This window comes from Numenius arquata, chromosome 2, assembly GCF_964106895.1.
Source record: "Numenius arquata chromosome 2, bNumArq3.hap1.1, whole genome shotgun sequence".
Lineage (NCBI taxonomy): Eukaryota > Metazoa > Chordata > Aves > Charadriiformes > Scolopacidae > Numenius > Numenius arquata.
The window spans coordinates 20235594-20249315 of NC_133577.1; the positions used below are offsets into that span (position 1 = coordinate 20235594).

The window sequence follows — 13722 nt, forward strand, 5'->3', positions numbered from 1 at the left end:
CTGAATGGGTTCCTTTATACTGAGCTTAAATAACTGTTATGGGTGAGACACCTCATTTCAGCAGGCTCAAGTTCAACAAATCCCACTCAATGCACTTTGGTATGATATGAATGCCTGGGATTGAAGGGTAGGGCCTTGAAAGAACATCCTTTGTTAAGTCTTTTATTTTTTTCACCCCTGAAATTAAAACAGAAAGATCATTTTAAAATAGTAACAAAAATAAAGTTAAATGTATGTGGAAAACTGAAATCTCCTTCCTGCACTTCTCCAAAAATAATACTTCTTCCCTGTAAGACACAGAGATCTAGGGCTACAAAGCAATGAATCTGTAGCTCCCCTCCAGCTAACATCTGTTCTATTATACTTTATTATTTCTGAAATTTGGGTAAGCACAGATAAAAGAGAATTTGGATCTGACTTTAACTTAATTCTCTTGATTGGTAAGAATATTTGAAAGAAAAAACAAGAAAGGAGAGGAGAGGAGAGGAGAGGAGAGGAGAGGAGAGGAGAGGAGAGGAGAGGAGAGAAGAAAAAAGAAAAGAAAAGAAAAGAAAAAAGAAAAGAAAAGAAAAGAAAAGAAAAGAAAAGAAAAGAAAAGAAAAGAAAAGAAAAGAAAAGAAAAGAAAAGAAAAGAAAAGAAAAGAAAAGAAAAGAAAAGAAAAGAAAAGAAAATGGATGCTCTTCAAACCCTCTGGAACAGAGACTAAAGGGTAGATAATTATTGTTTGTAAGAGGTTACCAGGAGGTGCAATCAATGAGGGAAAAACTGCAATGAACCATAAAGCCACTGACTCTGTTGAGGCCATGATTTTCAGTTTCTAGCAGAGTTACAGATTTCAGTTCCCAGGCTTATCTTTTGAAGAGCTTTTTTAATGGAATGGGGCTCAGGAAGAGCTCAGGAGGTGCTCCAGAAAATGAGGATCCTCAGCATATCAAGACAAACACAAACTTGTGCTTTATATGGATAAACAGAAGTAAAATGAACTGCACATATATTTGTGTATAGAATAAAAGTAAAAGAAAGAATATTTTCCTTGTATCATCTATCTCCCAGCATAACCAGTAGCACTGAGAAACTTTGTTAAATTCTTTTCTCCTGTATACCGCTATATTTCAGTGAAGTCAAAGCTGCAAAAGAATCATGAATAGTTCTGATCATTCTGATTTTTGGAAGATCAAAGCTTATTTATAATCATCAGAGGTATTTCAGTGGTCATTGTATTTGAGTGCACTGCTAAGCCTGATATTCATATTAACAAACAGGGAATAAAAAAGAAGGTTTAGATTTGCTAATTGGAAGTTGTCATGCCTTCAGTTACTTGAGTGACTAACGACAGTTTCCTCTCTTGCAGGAAGATTAATGTAAACCCTCTTTTAAAGTGATTAATCTTATCTATTGTATTCACATTTTTACAGAAATGAACAAAATACATTTGTAGTCATGACTTCAGATGTGCTATAAAAGATAATCTTCAAAGTTTGACAGTAGTAGATTATTATCAACCAAGCAGGGAGCTACAAGGCACTTGGAAGTGCATATTTTAGAAGGATTATAGACAGCTGCCCCACAGATTTAACTCCAAAAATCCATCTTCAGTACTAAAGGTAGATATATTTCTAGAGACACGTGTACATATGGGATATATAATGTATAATGACAATTCTTTGATTGCCTTTTATTATAGCTGAAATTAGGTGTTTGTATATTCCTGTCATTTGTGGTATGTATTTGTTGGTCTAAGGTTTACTCTGGGTAAAACTATTCTTAAAGCAAACACTCAACTCTGTGTTACATCTCTGAACCTGTAGGTTAACTCCATGTGGTTTCAACTTCAGCTCTTTAACAACAAATTATTATTTATGTAAGCTGTCAAATCCACACAGAACAAGCAGCTGCAGAAGAAGAAACTGAAGCACATAAACCATAGTGAGAAGCATAAGGCTCCCATAAGAGACTAGTCTTTCCCTTTCTGTATTTAGTCCACTAAGAGTGAATTATTCATTACAATCAAGCTAAAGCTCCTCCAGTCTTGCCATTTCATCCACAAGTTTGTTGAAAAGTAGAGCTCAGCGTGAAGCCTCTAGAGAATTATTCTGAGTTAATAACACCTGGAAAGAACAGAGATTTCACTGTGAGGTAAATTGCTGTGTGATTGCCCACACATCAGCAAAAATTATAATTGGGAGAAACTGAATATTTTCTCCTTATTTAACTGGTAAGGATTTTGTAGGGTGTCATTTTACGTTAAGTAGTAGAGTTATAGTTTAGAGGGTTTCACAGCAACTGATTGTGTTTGTTTTAACAGTGAGATTTCTTTCCTATGAGAAGATTTCTATTGCTGTAAGCTGCTATTTCAACTTTATGCAATACACATTTAGAAACCTTTCTTAATTTTAGGGAAAATTGTCAGAGACAGGCTTTAAACTATAGAATTTTTTCCCCATGATTTCTTGTGAATTAGAAGTTGATACTTTCCCCTACCTAGCTGTATCTCATAAATAGCAGGCTAAGTCATTATCTTGATCTCTACGTCTGTAGCATATGTACACTCAGCAGCTCCCTGGACAGCAGTGGAAACTACTGAAAGCATACATTTTTGTTTCTTCCAGATGTTTCACGAATACACAAAACAAGTACAGAGAAAGAAAAAAGTCAGATTATCTTGTCTCCATATTGTGCTGCATTGCTATATGCTGAAGTATTATCGTCTGCATTTTCCATGAGCCCTGTATCAATTTGCAGCTCATGTTTGATCCAGGCTTCTGCCTGATGACAATAACGCATCCCCAACATGAAATGGATAAAGCTTGTATCATTTAAGATAGGTCTACACGGAGAACTTCAGACAGACCTCTTTTTGCCTGTCCTTTGAAGAGAATCAGCTCTGGTGCACAGGCCTAGTATCCTTTCTAGCAAGATGTAGTGCTGAGCTCATGTAGGTTGCTCAGAGACTTAGTTGCTTGATTCAGGCAGGTTGCCATACTAACATGGCTGGATGTGCCTTCTGCATGGGAACTGTTTGGGATCTACCTGTTCATCTCATGGTGTGATGGGTTGACCAGGTGCCCACCAAAGCTGCCCTCCTCCCCTTTCAAGGCCAGGCTGGATGGGGCTTTGAGCAACATGGTCTAGTGGGAGGTGTCCCTGCCCATGGCAGGGGGGTGTTGGAACTCGATGATCTTTAAGATCCCTTCCAACCCAAACCATTCTATGATTCTATGATTCCTCAGCTGGACAGGGAAAGAAGAATATAACGAAAGACTTGTGGGTCAAGATAAGGACAGGGAAACATCATTCACCAATTACTGTCATGGGCAAAACAGACTCGACTTGGGGAAATTAGTTTAATTTTTTACCAATCAAGTTAGAATAGGGTAATGAGAAATAAAACCAAATCTTAAAAACACCTTCCCCCATGCTGGGCATATGTGCTTTTTTGACTTGCAAAGTTACTTGGCTTTGTTTAAATCACAATGCAATGTGGCTTCATTTAAATCACAATGCACAATTTACTTACACAGCTGCAGTGTGTGAGCCTTACTTACCAGTAAGCTCTTTGCTCTAGAGAATATACTTTGGAATTATGCATTGAATGCTGCCAGAAACCTGTTGGTATAGTCTTCTGTCCCTCCCTATTAATCTCTTGCCACCCTTCTCATTTCTGTGCCTTACAGAGAAAACTCATGTGCTTGTCTCACTGAAATCAAATTTAGGATTATAGTTATAGCTGTTGGGTTGGTGGTTTTGTTTTTGTTTTGTTTTGTTTTGTTTTGTTTTCCTGTTGTAACAGGAAAAAAAACTTAGTTAAAGACTAAGGGAAGAGGACCATATCTAGGAGAGTGACATCTGGTTTCAGATGTGTGCTTTTAGTGCAGAATTCCTGTTATAAGCCTTTTACAGTTACTGGAATAAAATGTCCCTGGTGCCGAAGGCTTACACATAAGAGACAGGGAACTCATAACTGCATGAACGTGTTAGACAATAATATGTAGTGGGTGCTGCTGCTATACATAATTGCTGAGCTATTCTTACTGCAGCACAGCTAAGGGCTAATATAACACAGGTTCATTTCCTTGGATCAACATGGGATGTATTTAAGAATAATTTGCTGGGCAAGATGAGGCTTTTCAGGCTCAGATATTCCTACTGCCTGCTCCAGAGGTCGCTGAGAAGTGTAATGAAATAACGAATCCTTACTGATTGACTAATCTTCCTTTTCCGCAACACTTCAAAGCTTTTCCATTTTCACTTTAGAACAGAACTGCATATAAGTGGGCCTCAAACACAGAATTGTGAAAGTCCTGCCATGGGCTCCAGCTTCAAGCTTGTGATCTCTATGTTACTGCTTGTGGATCATCTTAGAGTCTAACTCAGCTACTACAGGGCTAGGTGAAGACCTGGTGTTTGGCTCAGGGCTCTAGGGAAGAGGAGAGGAAGCAGGTGTGTTGTATAAGCAAACCTCCATGTGTCAACATCCAAACACTTGTCAGATGAATTTCTCGGCTGCAGCTGCACTGCTCTAACAGTGGATCTTTTGGTATATATTTATCTGACATATTACGTGTCTGAAATGCGGTGTCAGTTTCTTTCAAAGAAGACCTTTGTGGCATAGGGAATGTAATTAGGATCCCATAGTATGAGCCAAAGTACCAACTAACAGCATCCTATAGGGCTAGCTGCTGTATAGTGTGAGTTAACCCCCACCCAAGAGAAAAATGAAAGAGGAGAGGAGTTGACTGTCATTTTACAGGGAAGAAAAACAATGCACTGAGAGAATGTGTTTTGAGAAAGCAAGTAGTAGTTCAGAGCAGCAAAAGTGGATATCTGAAAGAAGTGTTGTGCTATGGGCTTCTAGTCCAGGTTTCAAGCACTGTGTGTCATTTACAACCTTCTGATGCTTCAAGGCTATTCTTTTCAAAATGTGTCACCCATGGGAAAAATATCTGAAAGAAGGAAAAATAATGCCCAAAACTGAAAGAGAGGGACCCAAGGTATGCAAACCAGGTTCCCACTTGCTTGAGCTCAAAAGGATGTTTTTTTATTCCTGCTCAATATTAAGATATGTACCTGAATTTAGATGCTTGTCTTTTAATTATCTTCTGAACTTGTCCACAGTTTATGGGAATTTGTGTGCAGGGAGTCACATCTATCTTTAAGTTTGAACTATTGTTGGAAATTAAATGTTGTAAAAAGAGGAAAAAATAAAATAAAATAAAAAAATGTTGTTGTTCTAGGTTGTCCTGGGGCCAAGAAGAATGAGTTCCTGACTAGTGTTTTGGATGCATTGTCCACAGATATGGTGCATGCAGTCTCTGATCCATCATTGTCTTCTAGCCGGTGGGTTTCAGACCCTTTTTGTATGTCTTTAAAAATATTCTGGCAGTGGTGAATAGATTGTTGAAAGCTTTGAGAAATAATGTGTCTTCTGCCTTCACAAAGAGTAAATTTCCAAGAACCTATCTGGGAAACTTCAGTTGCCATGGTGGACTATATTCACTAAACAGATGCTCTTGATAGCTGAATTCTCAGCAGCAGCACAGCTTAGAGTTTATCTGTAGCTGCTGGTGCAACTGTCTCAGTCTTTGTTCTGCTCTCAGGCTTTACTTGATGAATGTGTGCTACCTTCCTGATTCATATTTTGCCTATTTGGTTGTAAAACACACCAATGCTATCAACAGTTACAGGCAGAATTCAAAATGCATAAATTCTGTGAAACTTTGGGTGTCTGCAGGTTAGGTGCTTGTCATCTGAAGAGGAGGTGGCATTTATTGTTATAACTTACCTTGTAATTCAATACATTTAGGTATCTTTGTCTCTAAGAGCAGCTTAGATCATCATGGGTTGTAATTGGAGCCTAGGTATTTGGCGATGGTAATTGTTGACCTGCTTCAGTTGGGTATATTACATATTTTCATGTCTCTGTCATCTATGAACTGTCTTTTTCTCTTTTATGTCTCTCTCCATTTTCCTCTGTTTCAGGAAATGGAAGGGGAAAGTACTGTTTTCTGAGTATGGTGTTGACCTCAACACAGATTCAGAGAGTTAACTAAGAGAAGTTTCCAGCCGTTAGTGTAAAATGTAGGATGTAGTTGACCAAATAGAAAAAAAGAGGGATTCACTAAAAGAATCTAGTGGCCAAAAGCAGGGAGGTTTATGTTACAAAGCACCTGACAGTGATTTAACTGTTCTGAAATAAAGGTATAAACTGAGGTTTTTGTATCAGAATTAAAACTAAACTATTTTTTTTTTTTCTGTTTCAGGGTTTCAGAGCCTGATCCAAATCATACTTTGGAAGAGAGAGTGGTCCATTGGTATTTCAAACAGCTAGATAAAAATTCCAGTGGTGACATTGGCAAGAAAGAAATCAAGCCATTTAAGAGATTCCTAAGAAAGAAATCAAAACCCAAAAAATGTGTGAAGAAATTTGTGGAATACTGTGATGTGAACAACGATAAGTCCTTGTCAGTTCAAGAATTAATGGGCTGCTTGGGAGTAACAAAAGAAGAAGGTAAAGCAGAAACAAAGAAACGCCATAGTAAGAATCTTTTCGATCTTCTTCACTAGATTCTTAAAAGCTGACAAAGTCTGATATTTGTATATGCCAGAAGTATACAAAATAAAAGAATACACCTGTCTGTAGCTAATGCAGCTGTTGCTTAGGGCAGATGTCAGGAAAGCTGCTTCTGTGTAGGCAAATCATCACTTTGGTTCAACAGAATAAAAAATTTCCCGTTGATTCTGATCATTTAATGTATTACAGTAGGAAGCCTAAGAGGAAATGATAACATTAACAGTCATCAAAAAGCCAGTTAAATGTTATTACAGTACTATGACCTGAATGAGTAAAAGTATCACACCTATGCTTTTTGGATTCCTGCTGGGAAGGAAGCACCTTGTTGAGCATTCTAATGACTTCTCATTTCTCAAATGTGGTTTAGATATACAGTGAGAAATGTGGTCATCTGCCAAACAGGTGGAACAACTGCTGGTACACAGCCGCCTTACCTTGCTGCAAAATTGGTAGAAAGGGGAACAACTTACTATTGTGTAACGGTCCCTGCAGAATTCAATCACACAATTCCTGAAAACGAACAGGAATTTTTTTTTTTTTTAAATGTAAACAACAACAGTAGATGCCCATACTGTAAGAAGCTGTAGAACATGAATATAGGCAAATTGTTTTGTTTGCCTGGGATCTCAAAGTGAAGCCAAGGCAGTAAAACAAAGGTGTCAGAGGAAATGAAAAGCAAGTCAAGGGGGAAATGCAGCCAGTTTCCACAAAATTGATTGTATTTAAGGGAAATAATGCAGGAAAGGGAATACTGCAGAAAGAAGGAATAGTACTAAAAAGTAAATTGTCTATGTCTCACAGAAACAGATCTCTCAAAACAAATATATCAAATGTAGGACTTAATACCTTGCAATTTTCATCTAGGTGAGGGTGGTGAAAAAACTGTATACGAAGGTGGATGAGGGAAGACAGCTGTCGCTATCTTTATGCTATAAGTGTGGAAACTGAAATGTAACACCTTTTTCATTTACACTATTTGGTAGACTAGTGTCTTAAAGTGGAGGCCATTATGGTCACTCTATATGTTAACATCCAGACACTTCTGTCCTGCTGCAGCTGGCACTCCTTGGTCTTATTGTAGATGAAATTTGGGTCCAAAGTCATTGCTCCAGGAAATAAAGGAAAACTACAGCAAGACTCAAAACAAACCCCAGGTTTTCCTATGCCCATTTCAGTGAAAAAACCCAAAGATTAGGATTCTCCTGCTTCACATAAGCTGCCTGTTTTAGAAAAGAAAGTTGTATTAGGCATGAAATTATATGAAGATCATACACAGATTTAGCTAAAGAAAAGATTATGTTCACCATATCTGGAGGTTTTTAACAGAGCTTCTCAAAACAAAATACCGTCAATAATGAGAACATTAATTTTTGGAAGGAAAAGAATACCTCAGAGCAATTGCATTGAAAACATAATGACATCCAGTTGGAAAAAACTCCTAAACCAAATAATTTGATTGCTTTCCTAGAAATACATATTTTTAAAGATGACAATAAAAATTACTTTTGTTGGAATATCAGCATTCTATTTTGTTTCTCCTGCTTGATATTTAAAATTTCCTTTCTGATAATCCTTTCACTTGCACAAATCAGCCACCACTCCACTAAAGCTAGAGTTAAATTTCTAGGAATAGGTGAAACCCATCACCTGAAGTGTGAAAGCTGAGATAAGGAGACTGCTCTGTATCATTCTGTGTGAGTCCCAGGTGTCTTGTGAGAATCATTTGAAGCAATATAAAAGCCAGAGAACGACAAAACATACTTGCTTGGGGAAATGGTAGTTTGTGCAGTAGTTTTCAAGGTCCAATTTCCTTCCCTTCTGTCACAGTACAGCTTGATTGACTAACAAACTGACATGGAAAACCAAGAGGGTGAGTTCCTCCCAAGCCTCCCAAGTTTGCTTGTGAAGTTGAATGGGCCAGCAGACTCATGTAGCTGGGGTTATTTTTCCTCACTTAGACTACAGTCTTGGACTTTGCCGCTAAGAAACTTAAAAAAAAAAAGTGATAATCTTGTTGTTTTATAGATAAAATGTGACCAATGTCTTTGACTGGTAGAGCTGTTCCTGTGCAATGTCTTTAAGCAAGTGAATGCTTTCCAGACAGTCTGCTTGTCCATGCTTCTTTCCCACCAGGGGTAATAGGCTCTATTTACTGCTAAAGATTTAATAAGTTTGAAATGCTCAACATTGACTAGATGCAATCTATCCTAAGCAAATGACACACATTAACTGGCAAGAAATGCTGTCATTCAACTTTCATATAACGTGGTAAAAGTGACACCTGCATTGAGGAAAGAAAAAAGTGGTTGTTTCAATGAAAGACCTGAAATAAGTCATTTATTGAAAGCTGTGCAGTTACCCTGCTCTAAACAATACCAGAATGAGGGCTTCAGTTCTTGGGGATGTTACATTTAACTTACAAAATATATTCATAATGTTTTCTTTTCCATCCTTTAGCAGCCCCTAAAACCAACACTGAGAGCACTTCATCCAGCAGGCAGGTGAGTACTGAGGAGAGCAAGATCTCCATTACTGTCTTTCCAGATGCATTTCTTGGGGTTTCAGCAATTATCATTGCAGCTTCAAACTACATTCATCTGCCATTCTGCAGACTTGCCAGGAAAATGTAGAGCAACATCCTGATTAACACATCTTAACTTAAGTTCTAAGGAAAGCTGAACTAGTCAACTACAGGTGCGGAGTAAATGTACATAAATGCCTGCATGTGGGTGTTCCTAGTAAAATGTAATTGGCATCTAGGTTAGTGATAATTAGATGAGTGTAATTGAGCCCTTGTATGAGTCTTCTGCATTCCTGAATGTTGACATTCCCATACAGTTTTAAATGTGTGCTGCTTTATCTTCTTTTGCTTTAACTGAATTCCGTTAACTTTCCTGTGAGTCACACTATAGACACAAATTTTGATTGAAATTACTCTTTGTGAAAAAAGCCATGCATTTCCCACACCCTATGAAAATCTATACATTTAACAAGCCCCACTGAGTTACTGAATGGTGGTTTTAAACACCTTTTAAAATATTAGTGTAGAGAAAAGAGCTGTCACTTTCAAATGCCTTTGCTGGCTGAGCAAAATGATGCTGGAGAACTAGGATTTGCATCAGTCTGCTAAAGTGTGTTAAAACTAAAATTGGTTAGGTCATAAAACGTCAAGTGCCCTGACAACATAATCCATGATTTTGTTTTGCATCAGTTTTCTGCAAAGACTTGATATTGTTTTTCTGAATAACACCAGTGTATGTCATGCATGGCGTTTTGGCTACTTAAGGCAGTCAGAGCTACAAAAGGTACAAAAGCAGATTTTTTTCCATCAAGGAAAGATACATGTTGAAAAGGAGCGATTCAAATGGAAGCTCAGGAAAAAGGTTAAAAAAGGGATTCTCATTTGTGTGTGTCTATTTTTATAATCATTAATACTAAAGACTCACTTCTCTGGACATCGGCACAGTTTCCAGACACTTTTGCATGAGTCTGAAGGACTTGTGAGTCTAAGTAAAAGAATCACCTTCATACCATTCTTGCCTCACTTTTGTATTAGAGGAATTAAATTATTAATTCCCACAAAAACATCTTTAAATGATGAATTGTTTTTAAAAATACTCATCAAAACATAAGAACAGCTCAGGTAACCCTAGAGCTGGGAAAACAGGAATTTGACTAAAAATATCCCAAAACCATAGTTATGGTTGATGTCTTCTCATCTATCAGAAAGCTAGATTAATGTGTTAAAAACTGAATGCAGGGTGAACCTCCCCACAAGCCAAGAGAAATCTTCCTCTCATTCTTGCTAGTCAATTTGTTTCTTGCTTTATCTCTGATTTGTTTGATGTTAGGTTCACACTTCCTAAGGCAAGCTCAACATTGGTTGTGGGTTCTACCAGAGACCTCCTACATACCTTTGATGGAATAGAAAATATTCTCACAGCTAGAGGGATGTGATAAGTTTCTGTTTGTTTAAACAAATGTTTGTGGTCTTAACTTTTCAAGTTCCCCCCACAAATCACTTATGCTTTAAATAAGGCAGCCTGAAAACAATTATTCTGTCGGAACTCAAAAACATTCAAAGGGGTTTTAATTATATAATGGCAATTACTGGCACACGTGCATTACACTTGAAGCATGACAAGCCCTCTCCCCTTTCTTGTAATCTGATCCTGACTTGCTGAATCTGTAATAAAAATGTCCTATGTTTTTTAATTTTGTCCAATAATTTTGCTGACTCAGCACCAATTATTTTAAAAGCTGTTGCTGACAAATGATAGCATTAAATTAAGGCTGCCTCAGCAAACCATCTGTTGGCAGTTTCGTACTCGAACAATACAAGGCTGGAAATGCAGAAGGTGGCTTTCATCACAAAAGTTTTCACTTGAAAGGAAGTTATTGAAAAGGAACTGGGCTGGGTGGGAGCTTCTCAAAGGAAACCACACATCTAATGAGTGATCAGGTTTGCACCACTCAGGAGATGGGCACTCAAGTTTATTGCAGGATTTCAGTCGTATATATATATGTTTATGTGTGCTCAGGCGTGTATTCCTGAATGTTTTTTTTACATATGTGCACATCTGTATGTGTGCACCCACATACAAGCTTACTGAAAGAGAGCAGATATAGATACATATACTGATATGCTAATTGAATCTCAGCTGTTACTCTAAAAGAGGTTAAATAAAAGAGGATCTGACAGAGCGGGGTTAGTGGCCAGGTATATTTCCCTTGCTCAGCTCCACCCTGTCCAACAAACATACACATCCATGCACACACACTGTCAATGAGACCCAGAGGGTCTTTCGCAGTCTAGCAAAAAGTTTACAAGGAAACTATAGATTTTTCAGAAGACTTTGGCCAGCAGCCCATTCCTTATACATCACATGCCATAGAAAGGTATATTGCACCAGGGACTTGCCTAGGCAGTTGCTAAAACTGTGTGTTTGACAGGTATGGATTCAAAGGGGCCACAGGTAAGAAATCATAAAGATGTTGCTCATACCCTTGTTTGTAGATGCCCTGAAGGACTACAGGGCAGGGATTTTTTTATTCCCCATATATATTTGTGGAGAACTCCTGTTCTTATAGTGGCATGTGGACACTACTGAGAAATAGAGATAACTGTTTATACTTGATTACTTGAAAATATTATTACTAATGCAAATTTTTCCAACTTTCTTTCTTTCAGCAAGCTTCTAGGAAGCAGGGGTGAACAGCTTACTGATCCAAGGCAGATCTCTGACATGTGGGAGATTTCCTCACCAAAAGGCAATAAAAACAACTGTAGTATTTGCACTTTGTACTTAAAAATGTAAATTCACTTTGTAGAAATGAAATATTTAAACAGACTTTTTTTTAATCTGTGAAAATGTAATGGCTAGTTTCGAAAAATTATCACATACAATGTATGTGTATTCTTTTGTTGTCTGAAATATGTAAAACATGTTGAAGATGTAAAAGTTTGCATTTAAACCATTTTTTAAAAAATATAGCTTTTTGGCAAAGAGTAGCATAGAAACCTGATTCTATGTATTTTGGTTTCAGTAGTATGCCTTGTTTTTCTTAATCAATACTGTCATTTAAGTAGAGTTATGCTGAAAAGTCTACTGTATTCTCAATTTTGTCCAAGCAGTGTTGGATGTTTTAAGTTTGCAGGACTGAGGGAAGTGTGTAAATTGCTGTTTACTTGGGTTTGCAATTTTTAACTGAACAGATTTTTCATTGGTGACAATATTTTATTTCATACTGTTTTTATTGTTATTATTATGCTTTCCAAAGATCATGCAATGAGAATGCAACCACTAATGGATTCAAAACAGTTATTCTACAGTTGGGATACTTGTAGAAAAATGTATCCTTTTATCCATTTTTAAGGTACCTTACCTTATAAGTTTTGATAGGATTTTTCCCCCCTTTTTTTTTTCCACAAAGGAGCTTGTTTTCAACAAGGAGTAAGGTGGGTTATAACGTCCCTCCAGTCTGCTTCAGCCTAGGCTTAAAAGCATGTTCCTGTGGTCAATGCAAAGCAGGAGCAGAGTTTATATGTGTCAGAATTGTAAATCTAACTATAAAGAGACAGGGAAGGCTAAACAGATTGTTCAGCCTTTTCTTCCCCTACACCTGGCTGCCCCCAACACTTGGGTTCCATTGGAGGTAAAGCTGAACAAATTATGAACAGTTGCCATCAGGAGGGGATACTCACCTCACCCCTGCCTGAGGCTTTTTCCTTGCTGTCTGGAAGTTCTCACAAATTTTCATACCTTTTCTGTCATTTTTTGCCCCAATGCTTTTTTGCGTGTGTGCCTGAGGGGAATAAGAACTTGAGGATGTGAATTTAGAGCAGGGGACCCAAGTGAAAAAGGTTCAGCTCTTGAACAACTGTGAGTTACAAGCAGCTGGGTTGATTGATGCAGTGGCAGATGGACTGCTGGCATCTAGGAGCTGACATGAAAAGGCAGGAATGTTGCAACAAGCAGTGATTTCATTCCGGTTTGTTTAAATTATGTGTGGGATCTGACATGTGACTAGCTAATCATAATAGCACTGTGGCTTGAGCTTGTACCTGGAAAAGCTTTTTTGCAAATAAAAATCTTTCATTTCAATTTCAACATATGCTGAAATGATAGGAAACAGTGTACGCAGTGGAACTGTACCCCAGAACTTGCGTTCTCTAAGATTTGACAGCAGGAGGAACCAAGATGCAACTGTGTGTTATCTTGTATTTTTGTTTTAAAAAGTATTTGTTATTCTTTTATACTGTTAAACTTTGAATTTAATCTTCTTATAGATTAAAGATCAGTATGTTATCAAACTATGCTGGTGGTTTTTCTTCTGCAACACAGATAACCATGTTTGGAAGCAGCTACAAACAGTGATGACTTCACCACTGCATTGAGTTTGCAAGAAATCTCATGACCTCACATTGTGTCCATCTTCTTTTCTTCCCTTGCCCCATTGTTGAATTCTCTCCTATGGTCATTTATGCCTTATTCATACCATTACTTTCTCAAAGCAGTGATTTTGAGGGCAGATCCTTTGTTGCTACTATCTCTGTATAGCTTCAGCTTGGTCACTTGCCTTTTCTCGGCAAGGTGCAATGTGGCATAGAGATCACACCTTCTCCCCTCAGTGTGAGTATGAGCTCCTG

At 37.7% G+C, this 13722-nt stretch overlaps 1 protein-coding gene across 1 annotated transcript in view; it reads left to right on the top strand.

The window, feature by feature from the left end:
• SMOC2 (SPARC related modular calcium binding 2) overlaps nt 1-13383 on the top strand; it is a 145324-nt gene extending 131941 nt beyond the window's left edge. The window contains exons 10-13 of the mRNA XM_074168022.1: nt 5236-5338; nt 6262-6536; nt 9030-9073; nt 11764-13383. Of these exons, the coding sequence (XP_074024123.1) occupies nt 5236-5338; nt 6262-6536; nt 9030-9073; nt 11764-11787 (446 nt within the window). The 3' untranslated portion in view covers nt 11788-13383. The remainder of the gene's footprint in view (nt 1-5235; nt 5339-6261; nt 6537-9029; nt 9074-11763) is intronic.
• Nucleotides 13384-13722: the final 339 nt, after the last annotated feature.